The 22,539-nt window shown below is 53.9% G+C and overlaps 1 protein-coding gene across 4 annotated transcripts in view; it reads right to left on the minus strand.

Annotated features, from left to right (window-relative positions):
• Positions 1 to 2,795: 2,795 nt before the first annotated feature.
• The window catches only part of CLIP2 (CAP-Gly domain containing linker protein 2), a 72,635-nt gene continuing 52,891 nt past the window's right edge, over positions 2,796 to 22,539 (minus strand). For 3 of the 4 annotated variants that reach the window (XM_037054736.1, XM_037054735.1, XM_037054734.1), the window contains 9 exons: positions 21,567 to 21,671; positions 18,963 to 19,898; positions 16,635 to 16,692; positions 14,024 to 14,107; positions 12,951 to 13,107; positions 9,876 to 10,035; positions 8,880 to 9,065; positions 8,432 to 8,494; positions 2,796 to 4,775 (listed from right to left, as the gene is read on the minus strand). In XM_037054736.1, the coding sequence (XP_036910631.1) occupies positions 4,764 to 4,775; positions 8,432 to 8,494; positions 8,880 to 9,065; positions 9,876 to 10,035; positions 12,951 to 13,107; positions 14,024 to 14,107; positions 16,635 to 16,692; positions 18,963 to 19,898; positions 21,567 to 21,671 (1,761 nt within the window). In that variant the 3' untranslated portion in view covers positions 2,796 to 4,763. The remainder of the gene's footprint in view (positions 4,776 to 8,431; positions 8,495 to 8,879; positions 9,066 to 9,875; positions 10,036 to 12,950; positions 13,108 to 14,023; positions 14,108 to 16,634; positions 16,693 to 18,962; positions 19,899 to 21,566; positions 21,672 to 22,539) is intronic. The other variant, XM_037054737.1, reaches the window with a different exon arrangement.

The following is a 22,539-nucleotide window of genomic DNA, read 5'->3' on the forward strand; positions in this document are numbered from 1 at the left end:
CAAAGTATCTCCCCCAAACTAGTTTTGAATTACAAAAGGAAAATAGAGAAATTTGGCATTGGAGAACCCTAACACACCTCAGCGCAGTGAAGGCGTGTCCTGCACGTGGAAGTCAGGGGACCCACCCCATGAGGCACCCCGGTGCTCAATCTAACCAATCAGGAGAGCACGCCAGACAAACCGAACTGGGGGGCGTCCGACGAAATACTGTTCGTGCTCTTCGGATGTGCAAGGCCCTGAGAGCCCAGGGAAGTTTGAGAAACCATTAAGGACTGGGGGTTAAGGAGACATGGTGAGTGTGAGTCATGCGGGACCCTCGGCGGCGTCCTGGAACGGAAAAGGGGCCCTGGAGGCAACACCAGCGAAACCCACTGCAGTCTGCACATCCAACGCCAGCGTTCTAGTTCCGGTCGCCAGCTGTGCTGATGCAACATGCGGGGGAAGGCGGTGAAGGGGGTGGCGGAATTCCACTGGCTTTACAATTCTTTCAAGTCCGAAATCATCTGAACATTTAAACACGAGAGAGGTCAAGTTTGGCTGGCTCCAAACCACCTCCCCGCCCTAAGCCAGACCTGACGTTGCGGCGGCGGGCCCACCGGCCCCTGAAGGTTTGGTGCAGGCGTGCCCGTGGTGGGGTGAGCAGCTGCATCGAGCTCTCGGGGCTCCCTCCACATTGTGGGGGCAACCTGTTGACCGCTACCCTGGACTGTCCAGGGGCCTGCCCAGCCGGGGTGGAGTCTCCCAGGGACCCACAGATGGAGAAGGAGCAACTTCCCAGACAGGCCGGGAGAACGGGAGAAACAGGAGACCTGGGCTGAGTCTTTATTCTAAGGGCTTCTCTAGGGTCACCTTTAGACCTCACCATGCATGAGATCAATTTTATTTTTTCCATTCCACAGGCAAGTGGAGCAATGGGTCTGGCTCACACAGCCAGAGGGGTCGGGCTGGGTGGGACCCCAAGGGTGCCCAGTGACTAAGCACCTTTCAAGGTGGCCCTGTCAGAGATGCCTCTGCCCCAGGGTCAGAACTCTGAAGGATCAAGGCTGACCAACAGGCCTTCAGGTTTGCACACACCTCCCTGAGGTCTCCCCACGCCCCATGCCTGGGGCACCGCACCCTGGAGGCCAGGAGGCCCTGAAGGCAGCTCTGGGTGTTAGCCCATCACTGCCACCTCGTGCCCCTCTGCCCCCTCGGAGGCCTCTCACCCTGTTTCTGGCGCCTTCCTCCCACCCTGCACTTCCCGGACGGCACACCCTGGGCGGACAAGGGCTCAGGAAGCTCCTTTTGTGAGATTCAAGCCCTTTGCCACCTGGCCTCATTTCAGGCCCCCTTTGCCTCGGTGACAGTAGGTAAGCCTTGCCCCAGGCCTCACCTGAGATACCAGCGCCCCGCTCTCCCTCTGACAGTCTCTGCCTCCTCCCCTCACCCAGCACCCTCTTCTTCGCAGCGGCAAACATGGAGTTAGACTGCAGGTCTGGGAGCCACAAGCAGGTGGGGCCTCGCTCTTCACTGACTGCATGCTCCTGGCTTGGAGTTTCCACTGAAGTGAGCTAATTCTATCTCCTGCAGCAAGCTGTCCCCAGGGAGGGTGACACATTTAGGGTCATCACCTCAAGCAACCGGGCTTGGCCAGTGCCCAGGTACAGCGAAAGGAGACCATAGGTCACAGTGCTGTTTGATTTTAAGAGGAAAGAACCTTGTTTGCAGCAGCTCTTTGAGTTTCAGGTGCTAGGCTGGTAAGAGAGTTCTGAAAGGGCAGACACCGTGCATATTCGAGGCAGCAGAAGCCCAGAGAACAGGGCACTCTTGGAATCTATCTCATGATGGATGCTGTGCTGACGCACTTCATTCGTACCCACCCTGCACCTGCCCCTCCGTCCTGGCTGAGCCCCAGGGCTGGCCTCTCCCCTCCAACAGGCGCCCTTGCCTTGGCTTGGGTTCAGCTGGAGGGAGAGGCATCTGGAGGAGGGCAGGAGGGGAGAGGCTGGGCATTCACTCCTCCAGCGCCTTCCCTACAGGCCTCCGTCCCCGCTGGAGTCCTCTCCACAGCCACAGCTGTGGCCCGGGTCCAGTCACAGCCCCTTTGCTTTGCCCCTTGGGGGTAGCAGTGGCCCCCCAGAGCGTCCTCTGGGGTTCCCTTTGCCCTGTCCACACCTGCACACGTGGCCCTTTCCTTCAAGTCGTGTTCCCCCTTGAGGTTCCACTGCTTCTGCCAGGTTGGCGCTGGCACAGCTCCTGAGAAAGGGCACGAAGCTTCTGGGCATGTTGGGCTGGGAGCCTCGAGGGCCTTGTTCAGTCTTCCAGGGAGGTGGCCTCCACTGCAAAACTGTAAAATGACCACAAAGCTTGCAAACGTTGACTATGTTTTGGTCTGTAAACAGCTTGCTGCAGGAGACAGAATGAGCTCATTGAACCTGAAAGTGTTCTCGTGTAACTCAACAAACTGGTGTTAACGAATCCATCACTGTTTTGCATATTGGGGCATTTTTTTTTCTTGCAGGCCCACTTATAACTCTAGCATATTCAAATTTAAACCCCTGGCCCTCTCAAAGGAACTGCTGCAAACAAGATTATTCCCTCTCATGGCTCTCAGATTCACATCCAGGCAAGGCGGCTCAGCCCTGCAGGTCTTCAACGCTGGGCCCTCCAAGGTCCTCACCAGCCACTCTCACCTGAGTCAAATTGGCTGGCAGCCCACCAGGAACAGGGCTGAGACCAGCTCCTGGCACCAGGGTGCCCACACGTGGGGAGAGGCTGGGAAACTCGGCACCAGCAGAGAGAAGCAGACGACTGCATGGGTCCTGGACCTCAGTCACAAGCTTTATTGTCTCGAGCACGGACTTGCCACACTTCAACGATTCCACTTCGGGGCAGGGAAGGGAATGGGGAGGGTCTGGGGACGGGGCACGGCCAAGTCCACACTGGGCAGGCGGAGATGCTCACGGGAAATCGCTTCTTTGATGCCTGCCCCTGCAGGGCCCTCCCGGTGTAGGCCTTTGGCTGTTAGTAGACTAATCAGCGCCTCCTTTGGTGGGCGACTGCCTGATTTTGTTGGAAGGACTAGCACTGTATTAACTCCGGATTAGGCCACTAAAGCATCGCTTCTAGACTGTTGTTAATAAAACCGCATGCGAGAGCTACCGAAAGCCAACAGGGAGGGGGAAGAGGTGACGGGACTAAGTGGTTGTTCCCAAGAAGGGTGGCTTTTGGACAAGGCAGTGAGCACCACCCACCTGTACCTGGGAGCGCTCACAGGCAGACTGCGTACCTGTCCTGGTGCACCTCGTGAACGCCATGATGGGGCACCACCAGGCCTCCCCTGCAGCCCCAGCAGCAATGCTGTGGCATAAGGTAATAACCTGCAGGCCCTCTAGCTCTAGAGGTGGGCACTGCTGGGCAAGCTGGCTTTTCCGGCCACGCACAGGCCTAGAGAAACTCAGCAGGGCTTGAGAGGAAAAGGGAGAGGCGGTTAGATTTTTCTTGCCAACTACATTCCTTAGGTTCCCTTCCTGGCTCCAGGAGACAAGGCCTAAAAAGCCCTGGGCAGGTGCCTGGTGAGACTGACAAGGGGCCATGGGCACTGTGCATTCTGATGCGTGAGCCTGGCACACACACCCCTGAACACTCACCCGTGTGTTCCTGGGTGTGTGTGTGCACAGCCAGGCTGCGGGAATGTTTATGGTGTGTGTGGGCACGACCCTGCTAGGCCTGGGGTGCAGTCCCAGAACCAAAGCACGTGAATCTTGGTGGCCTGGATGCTGCTGACTGCAAACACCCCACCCGCAAGGCCATGTGTGACCCCCCGAGTGTGCACGTGTCAAGGGTCAAGGGTGGGCACTTCAGAGTCGGCACAGATGGACCTGCAGGTAGGAGGCCCGGTTTTGGAATATCTAGTCAGCCCAAGGGTCACCATATTACTGACCAGTCAAAGCACGCCTGGACCCCCGGCCTGAATTCCTCTGTTGCCCCCTTGCTCCTCCTCCAAGCTAGGGGAGGAGAGGGGCTTCCAAACTTTCCTAATACTGTGGTTCCTGGCCATGGTAACCACCCTCTGGCCAGCAGCTTGGAGTTGTGTGTAAGGGGGTTGGTGTTGGGGAGAAAGGACCTTGTACCCCAATACCTTGAACCTGGCACTTCACTGGGCAGATAGGCTCAGGGGAACTCGTACCACTGCTTGAAGGAGGCTCAGGGTGTGGGGACCAGCATCTCTGGGAGCTGCCTTGGCATAGAAGCAGCTGCAGAAGAGGAGTCCTCACCTGGCTCCTGAGGACAGGACTTCCCTCCTTAGTGCCTGCAAGGAGGGCCTGGGCCTCCTCTGACCCTTTCCTGGATAATGGCTCTCTGGGGTCCGAGGGGGATCTGGGAGGAGGGAAGGGAGGAGGGGAGGGCAGGCAGGGATGGGCCCAGGGTGCTGGGACAGTCCTCAGGGCCACTCGTTCTGGGGAGAGGGGCCTAGCCGGATCGCCTCAGCTTCTCCAAGCAAATGCCAGACACTGCTGGGCTGCCCTGGGTGTCCAGGCTGAAGGTTCCAGGGGCCAGGCTAGGGCTGTACCGCTTTCAGTGGAAGTTCGTGCTTGAGGAAGCCTCCTGGTCCGGCCGGGGGGGTTGAGGGTGGGGGATTGTCCAAGGCGGTGGGCACGTTGTTACGAACACTGTTCTTGTCTCCAAAGTGACAGTCTTGGCTGCTGCCTGGAGAGGGCGCCACCAGGGCAGAACGGAGTGGCTCTGGTGTGGGCGGGGCTGCTCCACAGTGTCCCTCACGGTCAGTGCTTATCCTGGAGAGAGCAAGGGCTGGATCAGCAAGCGTGTTCAGGAATGGCAGAGGCGGGTAGGTAAAAAATGGAGGGCTGGGGGAGAACCCACCTGCGCCAGGTAGAGGGAACAGCATGGGCAAAGGCCCTGAGGCGAAACAAGTCTCTTTGCTGCGTGTTGGGAAACAGTGAGACAGGAGGGAGGGTGGGAGCCCTTTCTATAGAGGAAGCTGAGAAGAACAGGGGCAAACAGGTGGGTTTACAGAGCCCTGAGGGCCTGTGTGGAGGTTGGATCCAAGAAAATAAAAATTGGAGGTGGGACTCCAGGCCTTGGTTTTTGTGTCTGTAAACTGAGATGACCCTGTGCTTTACAGGGTTGACGAAGCCACGCAAGGTTTCGATATCAGCACCCTGCCACTGTCCCTTAGAGCTCTGTGCCTCTCCCCACCCCGTTTCTCCCTCTGCCTCTCACCCACGGGCCTGGCCCTCGGCAGATTCTCTGCCCAAGGCTCTCCTGTCTAGGTGAGCACTTGTAGCCAGAGGCTGTCCTGTCTGGTGGAAGGACAAGTTCCTAACCCTCCTCCAGCCTCAACTTCCCAAGGTCGCACAGCAAGCCAGGGACAGAGCCGGTGCTGGGCTCTTCCCACCTCACTGGGCTGGCATCTGGGCCTCAGGTGAGTGCCTACAACACTGGGGGTAAAAGCAGGAGTTAACTGTGGGGTGGGGGCCACCAGGCACCCCCTTGAAACATGAGAGTCGAGCCCTGGCCTGTGTGGCTCAGTTGGTTGGAGTGTCGTCCCGCACCCAAAGGGCTGGGGATGGATTGCCGGTTAGGGCACATGCCTAAGTCGCAGGTTTGGCCCCCTGTCCAGAGGGGCGTGAGACCTCCGGTCTGGACACGTACAGGAGGCAACCAACTGATGCTTCCCTCTTGCACTGATGTTTCTCTTTCCCTTCCTCTCTAAAAGCAATGGGAAAACATCCTTGGGTGAGGACTATAAAAAACAAAAAATGTGGAAGGGTCAACAAAGACAGGATAATCCTGGGGGGTCACAGACACTCCTCAGCTCCATGGAGCTCTAGAAAACCAGTGTTACACCCGCGATTTTATAAAATGTGGAATTTGCAGAGACTGCTTAAGGAACAGAGAAAATAGTCAGTGAAAAAAAACGGGGTGAAACTGAACACAGAGTGTGCGACCTACTCTGTTATAACGACGTGCACGGTGCTGCTCAGGCAAGAGCCGCCCGCCAACGTGAACCCAGGGGAGGGCGGGTTGGAGAGGGGCATTCACATGGTCTTGAAGTCCCCACAGGCTGATTGGGAGAAAAAACCAATAACCACACAGTGGAGAAACCAGATAACTCCTTGACCAGGTGATCAAAACTCAGGTCAGGAGTGAAGGGCAGGCGGATATCACACCCCAGCTGGGAGGCCCAGAGAAGGACACAACTCTGACAAGGTGTGCCTGGCTCTGACCCGGGTGACCCATCATACAGACCCTGAATGAGGAATCTTCTATTAAAAAAAGGAGTGTATAGCCCTGGCTGGTGTAGCTCAGCAGACTGAGCATAGGCCTGTGAACTAAAGGGTTGCCAGTTCGATTCTTAGTCAGGGCAGATGTCTGGGTTGGTCAGGTTCCCAGTAGGGGGTGTGTAAGAGGCAACTACATGTTGCTGTTTCCCTCCCTCTCTTTCTCCTTCCCTTTCCCTAAAAATAAATAAATAAAATCTTTAAAAAAATAAAGGAGTGTATATTTTGAAGTATACATTTCAAAAATGTCAATGTCATAAAAATCAGAGAGAAATTGAGAGAATATTCCAGATTAAAGGAGACCAAAGAGACATAACTAAATGCAATAAGCTGACTCAGCCTTGGCTAATGTACTAAGAAAATGAGTGAATCTTGTATCGATGTTACATCTGCTGGGATCGATAACTGTACTGTCATTATGTATAATCACGTCCTTTCACTCAGGAAATACAGACCCCAGTGTTAAGGGCCATGACACATGCAACTATACTCAAACGATTCAGAACACAGTTATAGGCGTTACCACACAAGCACACACGAATCAAAGATCCAGCAGGTGGGGCAAAATGTCTGTACTGTGATGGGGGAAGGGCATAGGATGTGCTGGGTGCTATTTTCATTCTAGCAAGCTTTTTGGAATTTTGAAATAATTTCCAAATAAAAAGTGAATGTATACACATGTGTACATGCACACACATACACATGTAGCAGCTTCTCATTATTTGCAGTGGTTATGTTCTATAAAGTCGCCACCGACGCTGAGTCACTGAGCACTGAGCCGCTGCCCCTGTGGGAAATCCGAGGTTAGGTTCCTCTAAACCCCTGATCACGACGTCTCAGCCAATGGACAGACACACAGCCCTGCTTTAGGTGAGACTCTGGGTACAAACACCCATTTGAGGTAAACTGTTGACTCATTAGCAAGTAACTCAAGGCCAGTAGTACAGCAGGTCTTCAAATAACATCATTTCGTTATAACGTTGATGAGAAAAAAATTGATTCTTGGCTAGGTGCACGGTCTGTGTGGTGTTTGCACAGCCCGTGGTGACTGTGCAAACTGGGGGGTGGTTTCTCCGGGCACTCCGGTTCCCTCCCTCACTCCAAAGACGCACACGTGAGGCGAACTGGCGGATCTGCGCTGTGGTGGGAGGGCACCCTGTCCAGGCTGAGTCCCCTCCTCGTGCCCTGAATTGGAGTAAGCGGGTTGGAAAATACTGATCTTACTTGCTTTTATTTTTCTTGTATGTATGTACAGCTCACATTTATTTGAATGTTTAATACTAGCAGTGTTTTGGGTCTTTTTAGAAGTGTGGTGATGTTTTTGTGACCAGAAAGATGCCACAGGAATTTAACTCCTGTGTATATCGATGGTAAAATTGGTTTTGTTACACGTCACTTCACTTAAAGTTGCGGTTTCCGAGCCCATCAATGATGTTAAATGAGGATGTAGCCATCTTCCCGTGCTCAGGGACATGAGACAGACGTCAGCACTGCGCTGGGGGTCATGTTAAACAGCAGAAATCACCAAGACAAAACAGGAAAGTGTGAAAAATGTGGCACTAAATAGGTTTCAAAAAGGACCCGTAGGCAGCATGGGAGCTGAAGCAGGAAGGCGGAGCCCAGCCTCGCTACCCCTCGGCCGGGGACATTCAGGGAGAGGACATGCGCATTCCTCTCTGCTCTGCCCCGTCCACGATGACCACAAACTTGTTGCAAATACTGAATTTTAGTGAGTAGGCAAATTTGACGCCGTGGAATCCGTGAAGGATGAGGACTGTCGTGTACATGTACGTATGTGCACAAACACACCTCGGGGGGTTCGGGGGGCTATTACCTCAGAACACTAACCCTGGTCATCTCTTGTGTAGTAGTAACTAGTATTTTCTTCTGTATATATTTGTGTTTGTTTTCCCAACAGGCACGTGTCACTTTATAATAAGCATGTTTTTAAAGGGAAACAAGGCTAAGGAGAGCAGGGTAAACTTGGAATCAAGATTGACTACACCAGCTCCTCTGTGAGAGACCCTACTGTGAAGCCTTTGCACAATGCATCTTTGTATTTTTTGTGACTTTTCAGGTTTTTTTCTGCCTGTAAGGGAGGGCCATGGGAGTGCCAGGGCGTCTCCCAGGGCCAGAGTGCCCCTTACCTCTTGTTTGTGGGCCTTGTCTTGCTGGTGGATGCCGTTTGCTGAACCGGAATTGGTGATGGCCTGTAAGAGTCATGGGCAGATGCTGAGTGAGGTTCGCCAGGCTGCAGTTCCTAGTTGGTCCACTAGATGGCGAGGTCTTCTTGAAAAGATCATCTCAGGCTCCAAACTGACCAAAGAATGGGGGTCCCAGGACTCCCATAGATGGAGGCTCTCAGGGCAAGGGTGCATCTCTCCCCTTAGTCTGAGATCCTCATGGTAAAGCCATGTATGCCTTGGCCTGGGACTCCCAGAGCACACACCTGTGTCTCTCCCCGTCAGACCAAGGTTTCCGAGAGACAGGGCTGCCACCCCCTGCCTGTGGACCAGGGTTTCTTGGACAGGGCCATGCTCTAGGAGGACACTGCCCTGGTTTGCCTGATCAGCCCAGCCTGTGCACGTGGCTCACCGGGGACTTGTCAGGACTGCTCCTCATGGCCTCCATGAGCCTTTCCACCTGCTGAGCCTGGTCCAGTGCATCCCGAAGGGCGTCCTCTGTGCTCATCAGCTGGTGCTGCAGCCGCAGGAGCTCAGGGGTGGAGGATGGGTCAATGAGGGAGTAGCGCCTCTGATCCGACAGGGACTTCTCTTTGTCCTGGGAGTGGCCGGAGAAAGGAAGAGCATGTGTGTGGGCCCATGTTCGTGTGCATCAGGGGAAGGCGACCTCTGCTCTGGCCCCACCCCACCTCTGGGCCAGGCCTGAGCATCACCTGAATGTTACTTGGACTTCCCTCCCTCACCTGAGGGTCCTCAGAGAAGCAGGCTGTCAGATGCTTCATGTCCTCCAAGTCCCAAAATCTAACACCCTCCTCTCTTTCCTTCTTGAGTTCCCCCAACTCCCTCCACACTCTCACACGGGTCCCTCCTCTTCACCGCCAGACTCCGAAACCTCATCATCTCTTACCTCCCAGCCACCTGACCCCCTGCAACAGCGACTTCTCTACCCCTCCTTCCTTAATCAGGACACACCTGCCCCGCACACCGTGGTCCCAGGAGGCACATGTGCCTTATTCCCACACAAACTTGCCCCTTCCTTCCTGATATTATGTGTGAATCCCCACTGCAGGACCCTGAACAAAGAGCTGCTTTCTGGTTGATTACTTCTATGGATGGGGGGTTCACTGCCTTACAGTAGCCCATCTTACCTCTGGATAGGTCAAATTCTTAGATAGTATCCCTTTGCATTGCATCACTGAGATTATCGCACAGCCAGCCACAATATCTGCAAAAGCAGATGCCTACGGCCCCTCCACCAGCTATGTCACTGACCCTGTGGTTCTAGGGGCTTTTAAATTCTCTCAGAGGCATGGCTGTTCCTGGGGGGATGCCAGGAAGTCACCACTCTCCGTGGCCTGACAGCAGGGCAACCTCAGCACCGCCTCCAGCACCCTTTGCCCCCACATACCAGCCCAGTCAGCTTTTCACGAAGGCCCCGGATGTCGTCCTTGAGTTTCTGCTCCTTGATCCGCCACTCAGCCTTGTGGACCTCACGGCTCAGGTCCTTCTCAGGCCCTGGGGAGTGGCGATTGGCCTCCAACAACAACACCCGTAATTCATTCAGGCTCCTGGGGATGGGTGTGGGGGCACAGAACGCCTCCAGTCAGCCCTGGACCCTGCACACCCACACTCCAGCCACTTGCCAAATGCCTGGAGACTGGCCCCTCTGAGGGGAGACTGGTTGTTAGAACACCACCTGCGCCAGAAGGGGCCAGAGTGGAAACAGAGTCCAGGAAGGGTCAGGATTTACGGATGGGACAGTGAAAAAGACTTGGCCTTTCCTGGAATGTTTTTAAACTATTTTTTAGAAAAGGATATTTGTTTAACTAAAAAATTAAGCAAAGCAAAACAAAACAGTCATCCAAGAGAGCCCATGAAGGAAGACATGTATTTTAAATGGCCAAAAGCATATGCATTTTATTTCCCACATCAACCCGTAACCAACAGGCAGTAGCTGCCTGGAGCACTATGAGGAGAATAATTCTCAGGCGTCTAGAATCTGCAGAAAAGGGTGTGGTGGTCAATTAGCAATGTCTGCCTCAGGCACAGGATTAGAAAATAGGACACACTCCTTCTAAGGCTTTTCCCTTGCCTGCATCTGCTCTGAGGAGGGGAAAAACCCCCTTACTAGGTGGCCATGGGTAGTTGAGAACAGAGTAGAAGTCTGCTGGGACTGTCCCTTTTCCTTTCCTCCTCCTTCTTGCTATGAATGTGATTGCTGGGACTTTAGCAGCCACCTTGCAACCATGAGGAAGAGTCCAAGAGAACCAATCAGTTGGCTCTGATATTTTTAGCTGTCAGCCATAGCTAGTCCCAGATTTCCTGTTACGCGAGGAAAATAAACCTCTACTCATTAATCTCCACTCCTATCCTTAACACCACAGGAACATGGAGGAGCTCGTGGCAGCCTACTTTAATAAAGAAAGGCTTCAAGGAAGAGATGGGCTGTGAGCTAAGCCTTGAAGAAGAGACTGGACTGAGCGAATGTCCGAAAAGAAGAAGGTATGAATTGTGTGAGTGATGGGAGACAGAGGAAGAACTGAGCCACTTGAGAGCAGGAAGACAGACTCCTCAGAGGAGGTAAGACTAGGCTGAACACAGAATAAAGGACCTGGGGAGGGGGAGCATGTGGGGAGCAAGACAGCAGTGGGGCCTTGATGCAGGGGCCAGGCTGGTCATGACTTCACACTGGGAAGGGATACAGCCCAGGCGCACCTGTTTAACTCCCTCCTGGGCGGGGCCCATTTTCTAGAGAGGCGCTAAATTTGTAGCAAGCATAGCATATAAACTCCCAATCTGTACATCAGATGTAACAGGAGGGGAGAGGGAGAGACAGCATTTCCTTTATAAAAAGATGCTTGTACTTTGCTAAGATTCCTTTAAATCAGAGGTTGAACTTACAATGTTTACCGGGGCTGGCGAACCATGTCCCTGCGGGGGTGTGAGTGAAATAAGGGAGGGGGTGGGGGACTTAGAGACACAGAGGGCCCTGCCCGCCACTAGGGGGCAGGTGCTCCCCAGCACTGCGGGTTATCAGTTGCCGGAAGGAAGTCAGCCTAGTGTTGTCAGAACTTCCATTTTTTTAGGAAATCTGGAAAAATCCAGATTTTATGTGCAATCTTCTGGTTTTTAAATGCTCATCTAATTTTTTCCTCCTCTAAAGCCTCATAGGGGTTACACAAACTACGTCTATAAACTGGATCCAATAGGTTCTCAAAGTGTGGTGCAGGGAACACTCGGGGTCCCTGAGACGGTTTCAGGGGGTCCACGGTCAAAACTATCTCACAACAATAAAAAACTGTTTTCATTGTCATTTCTCATGCACGAACAATGGATTTTTTCCTGGCATATTAATTATCTGAAAACAATATTAAAATATGCTCTTTTCCAACTACGTACATATGTAAGGCCAGATACTTACATACAGTTCACCAAAACAACAAACTGCAGAGAGCTTGGGGGGTGGGATGGGATGGGAGTAATAGACAGAAAACTGTACTTGAAAAATAATTAAATAAAAAAATTGGAGGAAAAAAAATAATAAAGTGGCCTAAATTAAATTCATAAAAAAAGAAGAAAAAGCGGTGAAATTTAAATAAACTCTGTAGTTTAGTTAGTAGTATACCTGTGTTAATTTCACTGATTTGATAACTGTATAATAATACTAAAAGTGATAACATTAGGGGAAGTTTACAAAGGGTTAATAAGAACTCTTTATGTTATTTTTGCAACTCTCTACGTTTAAAATTATTTCAAAATAAAAAGTTTTTAAAAATTAAAAAAAAAACACAAAACTGCAAAGACTGAATGCAAAGGGTTACACAATGCCATTCTTCTCATTAAATGTTTTCTGTTTTGGAAAACAGTTACTTTTTACTGGAAGCATGTTAATTTACATTATATGCAAATGGCTTATTTTTAATGAATTAATAAATACTTTTAAATTTTTCAATTTAAATTTCTAATATGATAAACATAGAATAAATGAACACAAGCTTTTTGGGAATCCTCAATAATTTTAAAGAGTTTAGCCCTGGCTGGATAGCTCAGTTGGTTAGAGCATCGTGCCAATACACCAAGGTTGAAGGTTCAATCCCTGGTCAAGGCACATACAGGAAGAAATCAATAAATGCATAAATTAATGAAACAACATTAATTGATGTTTCTCTCTGTCTCTCTCAAATCAATAAATAAATTAAAAAAAAAAACATTTAAGAGCTTAAAGGGATCCCTGAGACCAAGATGTCTGGGAACTGCTCATCTCTCCTAGAGGTAAGTCAGTGCCTGGAGAACTGTGTTAGGAAGGATTCTGAGGCTTCATCTGAGCTAAGCAGAGAACACAATGATCACTGGTGATGCCAGCCATCTGTCCATCCTTCCCCACCTCTGGAGAAGACTGGCTGACTGGCTAGTGTCAGGTGGAGAGAAGGTCAAGGCCAGAGGGAAGACAGCTGGGTGGCAGGTTTGGCTGGCGCTGACTCACCGCTCCTTCTTCAGCAGTTCCTGGCTGATGAGGACCAGCTGGCCTGAGGCGTCGTGGGTCTTCCGGGACACAGCCTCCAGCTCCGCCTCCAAGCGCCGTTTCTCTTTCTGGAGGGCATCTACCTTCTTCTCTCCCGATTTGCACTTGCTCTCCAGTGCTGAGTGTCAGCGGCAGGAAAGAAGGAGAAGGTCAGGATCAGGGAGGGAGTCTTTCCCAATTGAGGGCCCAGGCAGGGGGCCAGTTTTCTCGGGGGGTTACAGTGACACCCTCCACTAAGTGGGTCTCTCTCATCCAGCAGAGCCAGGCATCTAGGGCCAAGAGAACAGCCCCAGAAAGCAGGCGAGGACCCCCGGGCACCGCAGTGGGCCCCGTTGTGGCAGGAAGCAGTCCACCCTTTCTGGGATAAGACCCAGCGTTACACTGCTGCCTGAACAAGGAAAAGCTCTAGCTTTGCCTTGGCCTGGGAAGGACCCGAGGCCAGCTGACCTGTGTTGGAACCAATTATGCCCTGTGAACATGATGGGACCTGGAGAGACGTGGAGGTGGGACCCCTTTCCCAGGATGGGGGCTGTCTCATGGACACCACCACTGGCACTGCGGTGGACAAAAAGGCCAGTTTGTCAGCAAATCACAGATTCCAGTCTCCCCGCCTCATCCCAGGCTCCCTTGCTGCCCTCCCTGCCCTGTGCCTTGCTCTCCGCTGCAGCCGGGGTCCTTCCCCCGACTGTAAAATCTTGGTATTTCTTCTAGGGGCTGGGGGCAGATGTATTGTCTCAAAGTGGCCTACGAGGGACCGAAAGTCCTGATGGAATTTCCCAACACACAGTGGCCACCGGAGAGAAAAGGTGGCCAGACTTCCCGATTAGATTATGGATCATGAGAGGACTACTGTTCCCCCACTCACTGCTGCCCAGTGGGAGGAAGTCCAGTGTGGATGAGCTGGCCCAGCCCACCTTTTCCTCAAGGCAGAGTGCGGGAGGGCACCCTGACCCAGTGCCAACCCTCTCCACACCCCACTGGCATGTGGCCCCAAGGGAAGCCCCCCGCACCTGCCCTGCGGGGGGGAGACTTACCACTTACTTGGGTCCTGAGCATCTCAGTCTGGGATGTCAAGGCTGTCACCTCTTTGTCCCTCTTGTTCAGCTTGTCCTGCAGGCCTAGGGGAGACGGGAGAGACGCGGGGCCATTAACATTCCAGGTCCAGCGCCGTGGTCCAGCGGGCACCACCCCCTCTCTGGGAAGCCCACTCTGAAACAGAGGCTCCCAGGCTGTGTAGTCGCAAGCAACTTCACTCTCAGAGTTTCCTCAAGTGAAAAATGGAGATGACAATAATGGCGCCGTGTGACAAGGTCATGTGCATTCAATACTGGGTAGGCCTCAGAGCAGCTGTAAAAACAGTAATGCATGCAAACTGCTAGAAACATATTCACTTTCCATGAGTTAATTTATAAATTGAATGTAATACCAATAAAAATACAAACAAGATTTTACTGCTTATTGAACTAGATAAGCTGGTAGAACTAAAATCTCTTGGAAAAATAAGCAAGAATAGCTAAGAGAGTTTGGCAAAAACCTCTTCAGTTAAACACAGAACCACCACCTGACCCGCAGTTCCACTCTAGCTATGTACCGCCCCCCCCCTCCCCCAGGTACTGGACAAGCACCTGGACACAGAACTTTAGAGCAGCCTTTGCCACAACAGCCAAAAGGGGGAAGGAGCCTAAATCCCCACCAACAGGCGGGCGGATCAACAAAATGTGGCACATGCGCACGACGGAATGTTACTCAGGCATCAAGAGGAACAGAGCACTGACTTGAGCTACAATGTGGTGGAACCTTGAATGTTACGCTGTGTGAAATAAGCTGGACACAAAGGCCACATACTGTAAGATTCTATTTATATGAAATATCCGAAGGAGGCACATCCACAGAGACAGAAAGCAAATCAGTGGTTGTCGGCAGCTGGAGGGAGGGGAGAACGGAGGGACTGGTGATGCGGTTTCCTCCTGCAGTGACGCAAATGTTTCTGAACCAGATAGAGGCCGTGGATGCAAAACACTGCAATGTCCTGAATGCCACAGAATGTTTGCTTTAGACTGGTTCATTTTAGGCCATGTTAGTTTTCCCCCAGTTAAAAAAATGGCCAAGAGAATTTTGAAAGGCCAGAGTAGGAAAGGGTGGGCTTGCCAGTCACTGAAAAATGAACAAAGCTTGAATAATTAAAACATTGTAGAACTGGCACGTGAACAGGTAGGTAGGTCGGTCATTGGAAAGGAACAGAACACCTGGAAACAGTCAGTTATATAAGGGAATTTACAAACGATAAGGCCGGCAACTCAGATCAGTAGAGACGGGGGAGATAAGTTTTTTAAACACGTGCTGGGACAAGTGGGTACTCCTTAAGGAAAAAGGTAAGAGTGGATCCTTACCTCACACCTAACAGAAGGATGAATTCTAAGTGGGTAAGGGATTCAAACATGGAATATGGAGCTAAAGAGTACTTGAAGAAACCATGGGATGTATTATTTACTTATTTTTTGGCTTCTGGATTTATTCTTTTTTAAAAAATTTATCTTTAGAGACAGGGGAAGGGAAAGAGAAAGAGTGGGAGAGAAACATCAATGTGTGGTTGCCTCTCATGTGTCCCCAACTGGGGACCTGGCCTGCAACCCAGGCATGTGCCCTGACTGAGAATCGAACCAGCAACCCTCTGCTTCTCAGGCCTGGGCTCAATCCACTGAGCTACACCAGCCAGGGCTGGATTTATTCTTTATAAAATAATATATTATGAATGTATGACTTCTAATGTATTACTTCCATTATTTCTTATTTATAAAAAAAACAGACCCGGAAGACAAAAAAAAAAGATTGATTTAAGGAAATCCGCATAGCAAACTCCACTATGAGAAAAGCCAAACCACCAGTGGGCGGAGACTGTGTGCCAAGTCACAGATAAGGAGCTTCTAACAATGAACAGTAAGAGCCATGGCCCAACGGGAAACCAGGGGCAGAGGATCCAGGTAGGAACGGGGTGGCGCTTCATTCACGGTGAGGTGAAGGGAAACCGAAAGGACGTCAGGCAACACCTTTGACTGTTCAGACCCGCAGAGATCACCAAGTCTGAGGACACAGTGTTCGTGAGGCCTGTGGGGAAACACCCCTTTGACCACAGCCAGCTGGAGTTAGAACCCATGGAGCGGAGGAGAAGGGGGTTTATTACCGTGGGGCTGTTTGCAATAGATAAAGACTGAAACCAACCCACTGCCCGTCAGCAGGGCAGTGGCTCCGGGCAGTGGAACACCCTGCACTGCACGGCGGGAAAGACTGCAGTGGCACGAAGAGCCTCCAGGACGCTTCGCTGAGTGGAGAAAAGTAAGGGGCCGACCAGAGTGAGGGGGAGGGGACGGAGGTGGCCAACGCTGTGCCCCCGGGAAAGGAGCCAGGCAACAGGGGACCCTTCACTTTACACCCTTGGATCCACTTGTAGTTTACACCTACTTTGAAGATAATGTAAAACCAAACAAATAACAAGGTATTTCTGCACAATGCCCAGCATTCAATAAACAGAGCTGCAGTCCCCCGGGGTGAGTGGCTCGTGCATGCAACAGGTGCCTCAGCTCAAAGGCAGAACCAACCAGCCTGTCCCCAAAGCCCCCGTGTCCCACCCGCCCAGTGGCCACTCACCTTCCACAGTGTCCTTCATCCTGATCTTGTCCCCTGAAATGTCATTCGACTCAATCATCTGAAAGAAGAGGCCTGTCAGGGGGATGCTCACCCCTGCCTCTGCCCCCTGCCCCAGCTGGCCCCGTGAGCGCGCCTCAGCGCTACATTACACGGGGTGGGGGGACTTGCTGTGGCGGGGAGCACAGGTGTCCCTGAGACGGCCCCCGGACAACAGAGGACCCCTCCTCCACTTCCCGCACGCCCGAGGCTGCTGTGCACGACTTCTGTGAGAACACCTCCTGCCCCTTCCTCTGCTGAAAATGTCCATTATATCACATGGATGTCCTTCCCCTGGGACACCCTCAGAGCTGGTCCTGGGTATCTGTCTCCACAGACAGCATCCAAGATTGCAGCCTCGGTGTCCCCTCCCTGAAACGAGCATAGACTGCTGTGGGCCGTGTGACCAGAGCACGCCCAGGCTCATCTCCTAGGGGACTTGTTCAAGAAACGTTACTTCTTTGTTCTCCAACACGTCTTTTAAATAATTAAAGCCAGAAGCCAAAGAAGATAAGATTAAGACTAAAGAAATCTGGGCAAACGTCAACTGGCTGGTGCTGCTTCCTTCTCCAGCAGTTTCTGGCCTCCTGCAGAGCGGGCTGCCCTCTGAGCTCGCAGTTCAGTTTGCCAGAGCCTGACGCCACAGGTCAGGGCAGAGCAGAGCTGAGCAGGCAGTTGCCCCCATTGACCAGCCCCTCCAGCATCTTCTCCCACGTCCCAAGCCCCATTTTAGCCTCAGCTAGTGATAGCTGTGCCCCTAGACCTTTATTTAGAAACACTGCAGGGAAATGAGGCATATGCTAAATAAAACATTGTTGTGAAAGTTCTTATACCGCATGAAACCCGAAATCTAGTTGTCCCTGGAAACATGCGATCAGACTGAGACCCCAAGTGTGTGGAAGGCAAGAGAGGTCGTCCTGAGGTCACCACCCACTACTCAGCCCCAGGTCTGTGCCTGAGAAGCAGAAGGCCACCCTCAGGCCTCCATCCCCCATGCTCTGTGAAACTATAGCACCCCCAAACTGCCCCCACTAAGGGAGTGCAGGTCCTGGGGTCCTGGGCCTGACCCCGCCACCCTGAGAAGCCAGTCAGGCCATTAGCACATAAGCTAACCTGAGGCTCTTCCTCTCCCCCTGCCCAGGACCATGGGAGGGCACTTGCTACACATTGTCACTTCCCAGGAGAAGGTGGCTGGAAGGCTGCTGCAGTGGGGACCCCAAGGCATGACACAGGCAGAGAGCTCCCTTCACAAAAGGGCGCCGCATACTGGGAACTCCTGAATACTCACTGCGGAACACTAAATCCTAGTGTCAAAGCACAAGGGGGACTGAGGCTCAGGAGCCCCGGGCCTGGAAAAGGCAATGGTCATGCTGCTAGCTGTCCCTCCACACAGAAACTGACTTTTGCCCTCTGTGGGCCCTCTGGCAGCAGAGATGGGCACCACCCCTGCCACTGGTGGGCAGGAACCCCGGGAAGGCTACTTTGTCTCGGGGTCTCGGTGCACACATCTATGAAATGGAGCCCATCCTGACCACGGGAGTGGAGGTGAAACGGGGCAGTGCAGGGCTGGACACAAGCTGTGGCACTTGTTGCTGCTCAGAGGCCCTCCCCAGCTCCACGGGAGCGCACACAGCCACGTCTGGGCCTCCTCAGCGTGCTCCGCTGGACGTCGAGGCCTAGAGGGAAGCTGACACTGACAGCTGTAGCCTCTGCAGGGCTGCCCCCTCCAGCCTTCCAGACCCCACTCCAGGGACCCCCACACTCTGGGGAGGTGACTGCTGGACTGTCACTGAGTTTCATCATGACTAGCAGAAAGAGGGCCGCCCTTAGATCCCCTAGGTCAGCCTCAAGTTGGAGACGGCAGCCCCAAGCACAGGCAGCACTTGTCCTCCATGTCCACACCAGCCCCATAGCACAAGAGCCTGCAAGCAGGACATGTCCGGGCATCGGGGACTTGGGGACTCAGAGGGAGCCTGCTGTCTGTTCTGAGGCACATCTCTCTCCAGGCCGGGACCCTGGGGGGCCCAGCCAGGGCAGCTCAGACCACCTTCGGTCCCCAGTCACCTGGGTCAGCTGCCCTCTGACAGAGGGACAAGAGCCTCCCTCTCGGAGCCTGGCGCCCCCAGATCTTAAACAGGCATGTAGCTGGGGCAAGAAGAACCTTCCCTGGGCTGGAAAAAAGAGGTCACTAAACACCTAGACCCTCCCCAGCTGGGCCCTCCAGCCCCGGCTGCTGTGGCCCCCAGGACCCCAGGACCCCCGCACAGCCCGGCAGGCAGGACGGCTGCGTACGTTGGTGTGCTGGGATGAGCACAGGGACTCCACGGCCTGGAGCCTGTTTTCAGCAACCAGCAGCTTCTCCCGCAGCCTCTCGGCCTCCTGCTTGCTCTGGGCCTCTGCCCGCTGCAGCAGCTCGTAGTCCAGCATCTTCTTCTCCGCCAGTGAGATCTGCTCCTTCAGGAACTCGATGGCCTGTGCCTGGCCCCGGTACTCTGCGTCCAGCTTCTCCAGCTCGTGCACCCGCAGCTCTGCGTCACGACGCTGGTCCTGGGCCTCTTGCAGCTCCAGCCGGTGCTGGCTGGCCTGCGCCTCCAGCTGGGCCCGCCAGTGCTGCTGCAGCCCGGCCAGCTCTTCTTGCACCTCCTGCAGCTTCTGCCGCAGGCCCTCCTTCTCCTTCACGTGCATGGCGGTCTCGATGTCGTGCTTGGCACGTAGGTTGCCCAGCTCCAGCTGGTGCTCCATCTTGATGCCCTCCATCACAGCCTTCAGCTCCCCGATCTCCTTCTGCTGGGCCCCCGGGCCTGAGTTCAGGGTGGCCTTGAGGTCCTCTAGGGACTTCTGGTGGTCCGAGGCCAGCGAGTCCAGCTTGGACTTCCAGTTGTCCATGAGCCCCATGTTCTCACTCGTGGCCTGCTGGACCTTGGCCTTGAGGTCCACCACCTCTTGTGCATACTTCTCGTTGGCGGCCCGGAGCTTCTCCACCTCCGCCTGGTAGGCCCTCAGGGCCTTCTCGTACTTGTCCCGCAGCATGCCGCTCTCCCGCTGGTGCTCCTTGCTGGCAGACAGCAGCTGCTCCCGCAGCCGCAGGGTCTCGGCGGCCTCGGGGTGGCCGGCGGGCGGTGGGCCCGAGTGCAGCAGGCACTGCTGCAGCTCCTCGATCTCGCCACGCCGCAGGTCCAGCTCCTCCTGCAGCTGCAGCACCCGCGACTTCTCAGCCACTGTGGTCAGCTGCCAGGGACAGAGGGACAGGTCAGAAGGCCAGCTGGAGAGTGAGGGGGTGCAGGAGGGCTGTGGGGGGCAGTCCTCACCACTCGAGGGCCCAGCCCAGTGGGGAGAGGTCATGAGAAGGGAAGAGTATCCACCCCTACCCACGTGCTGGCGTTTCCTCAGTGACCTTGCCCACCACAGCTCCCAGAAAGGCCCCTACTGGCTAGCAACCCAGCGATGCAGGGAGTCAGCATGGGACAAAACAGTGGTTAAAAGAAACCACCTATCTGAGGCTACAGCTTTCTTTCAGTTCATGTTTTTTTTAAAGGGCAGAGACGACAGGAAACTTTGCATTACCCTACTCTAGGAAGTTCCCAGGCTGCAGTGGGTTGGTTCAGAGGAGCTGTCTGGTGGGGGTGGCCAAAGAAGGGTGGGCTGAATGACTAAAGTAGAACAAAATTAATGCTCCCAGACCTGTCTCCTGATGGGAAACTGAGGTCAGAGGTTCTATCCTCCAAAACCTATGCCTTGATCATGTCAGTGGTCACAGATTTAAAAACAACATTTAAAAATTTTTAAATCTTTTACAAGCCTAAAAAAATGTGTTTCTGAAGCTGACCTTGAGTTCAACAAACCTGTTTTTATTTTTCCAATCAGGTTTTGAGCCCTATATTAAGATGCCTCAGTGCAGAGGGCCCCTGCCTGTCAATCAGTTTCTGCGAGCAGTGTCTGTGCACACGTGTGTGTGCTGTATGAGTGCACAGGGTCACCGGGCAACAGACAGTGTGCGACCAGTGACCTCTCTGTGTCTCCAAACGCCCACCACATGCACACACTCCCTGAGTGCCGAGGCCAACTTGCAGAAACCGACCGCTGCTCACCTCACAGCCCCACGCTGTTTACGTCGCAATTGCTGCTCGCTGGCTATTTGGCTCCGCTGCCAGACTGCAGCTGGGCCAGGCCAGCCAGCTGTTTGGCTGTGTGTGCTGCACGGGGAGCCAGGCCCAGGACTTGCATGGTGGCTGTGGAGGGGCCAGCTGGGCCTGGAGCCTGGACTTGGAATCAGGCCCTGGGACTAGGAGGGGAACTCACCCCCAAAGAGAGCTGTCTCCAGCCCAGGAGCCACTCCCTGACCCTTTGTGTCATAACTGCCACCCCCTGGGCTGACCAAGAAGCCCATGTCCTGCAGACACCCCTACTCCCCCACCCCAGGTGCTTCAGGCCGGTCCCTCCTGCCAGCACATTTACCCCCTGGGCTGGAGAAACCTGGATCTACAGTGCGCCCATTCCCAGCCTTCCCCAGCTGGGAGAAGGAGAGCATGGATAGGTGGTCTCCATGCCTGCCCACAGAAGGCAGACGTTCCCAAGAGACCCCTCAGTTCTGAACATGACAAAGCCTGTCATGGCAGTACATGGGGAGGGAGGAAGGTGGAGGGTCTCACAGGACACTCTGGGCCAATGGGACCAGCTGGGGAGCAAAGTCACAGAGAGCCAAGCCCCTCCTCCCTGAAAAGCATCCATGAGAATGGAGCATAAGCACGTTCCTGACCCTCCACTCCCCTCCTGGAAAGGGCATAAAAGGTGAAAAACAACTTGAGGACAGCGGCCAAGGACAGAGAAAATCATGAAACAGAGGTGCCTAGGGTCGCCCGCAGGGCACTGGCAGGCTGGAGGCGGCGGGTGCGTTACCCTGTTGTCGGCTAATTCTCGGAGCAGCCGCTCGGCCTGCGCCTTCTCCAGTAGCAGGCTCTGCTCCAGCTCCCCAATGCGCGCGTGCTCCAGCTGCGTCTGGGTCTGGCCCACCCGGTGGGTGGCAGGTGGGGACAAGGCAGAGGGCACAGGGAAAGGAAGCCAGAGGAAAAGAGAGAGGGAGAGAGAGAGAAAGAGAGAAAGGTGGCGTCATCTACCATGAACAAGGCTGGAAAACAGGTTATGGAAAGGAGGCGGCTCAGGGAAGAAGAGGAGGTCCAGGGAGGTAAGCCTGCCTCCTGCCCCTGGGTGTCCTGGCTGGGTTTCTTCAAGGGCAGAGGTCAGGCTGCAGCATCCTGCCCAGGATGGGTGGCAGTAGGCACCCTGGGTCCCTTTTGTCTCCTCCAGGCGGCCCTTCCCCTTGTAGCTCTGCCAAGAAGCCCGGCCTGCTCCCACCCTGCGGGCTGTTTTTCATGCCAGGCACAGGATCCTGCACACAGGGGGCCATTAGGATGAGTGAATAAGGAAATGACCCCAGGATTCCTGGCCCCCAGGCCTGTGCTGAAGGTGGACAAACCAAATAAATGGAAGGCTTTCAAAAACATACCCACGCCACTGTGACTCTCCCGGGCAGGAGAGGCCGAGGTATGCCACCCGCTGCCCAGGCCCACACCCGGCCCTGTTGGCGCCCACCGGCCAGGGCTCCGCAGAGGATGCCTGCTCTCCCCAGAGCACAAGGACATTTTTGTCCCAGCTCCACAAGCCCCACTTTGCACACTAACAAAGCCCCACATTCTCCCAGCACCCAGGCTGGCACCTGGGCGTCTCCTGACAGATCTGCAAGCACCCAGAGCAGCCTGGGCACTGAGTGCGTGGTCTCCAGGGAGCAGCAAGAGGGTCCTCCTTGTCTTCCTGCCTGGCCCATCATTACCCAGGAGAAGCAAGGTTAGCAGGCCTGCCTGGCAGTGCTGAA

Source organism: Sturnira hondurensis, unplaced genomic scaffold (genome assembly GCF_014824575.4).
Source record: "Sturnira hondurensis isolate 20B ecotype Veracruz unplaced genomic scaffold, ASM1482457v3 Scaffold0008380, whole genome shotgun sequence".
Classification (NCBI taxonomy): Eukaryota; Metazoa; Chordata; class Mammalia; order Chiroptera; family Phyllostomidae; genus Sturnira; species Sturnira hondurensis.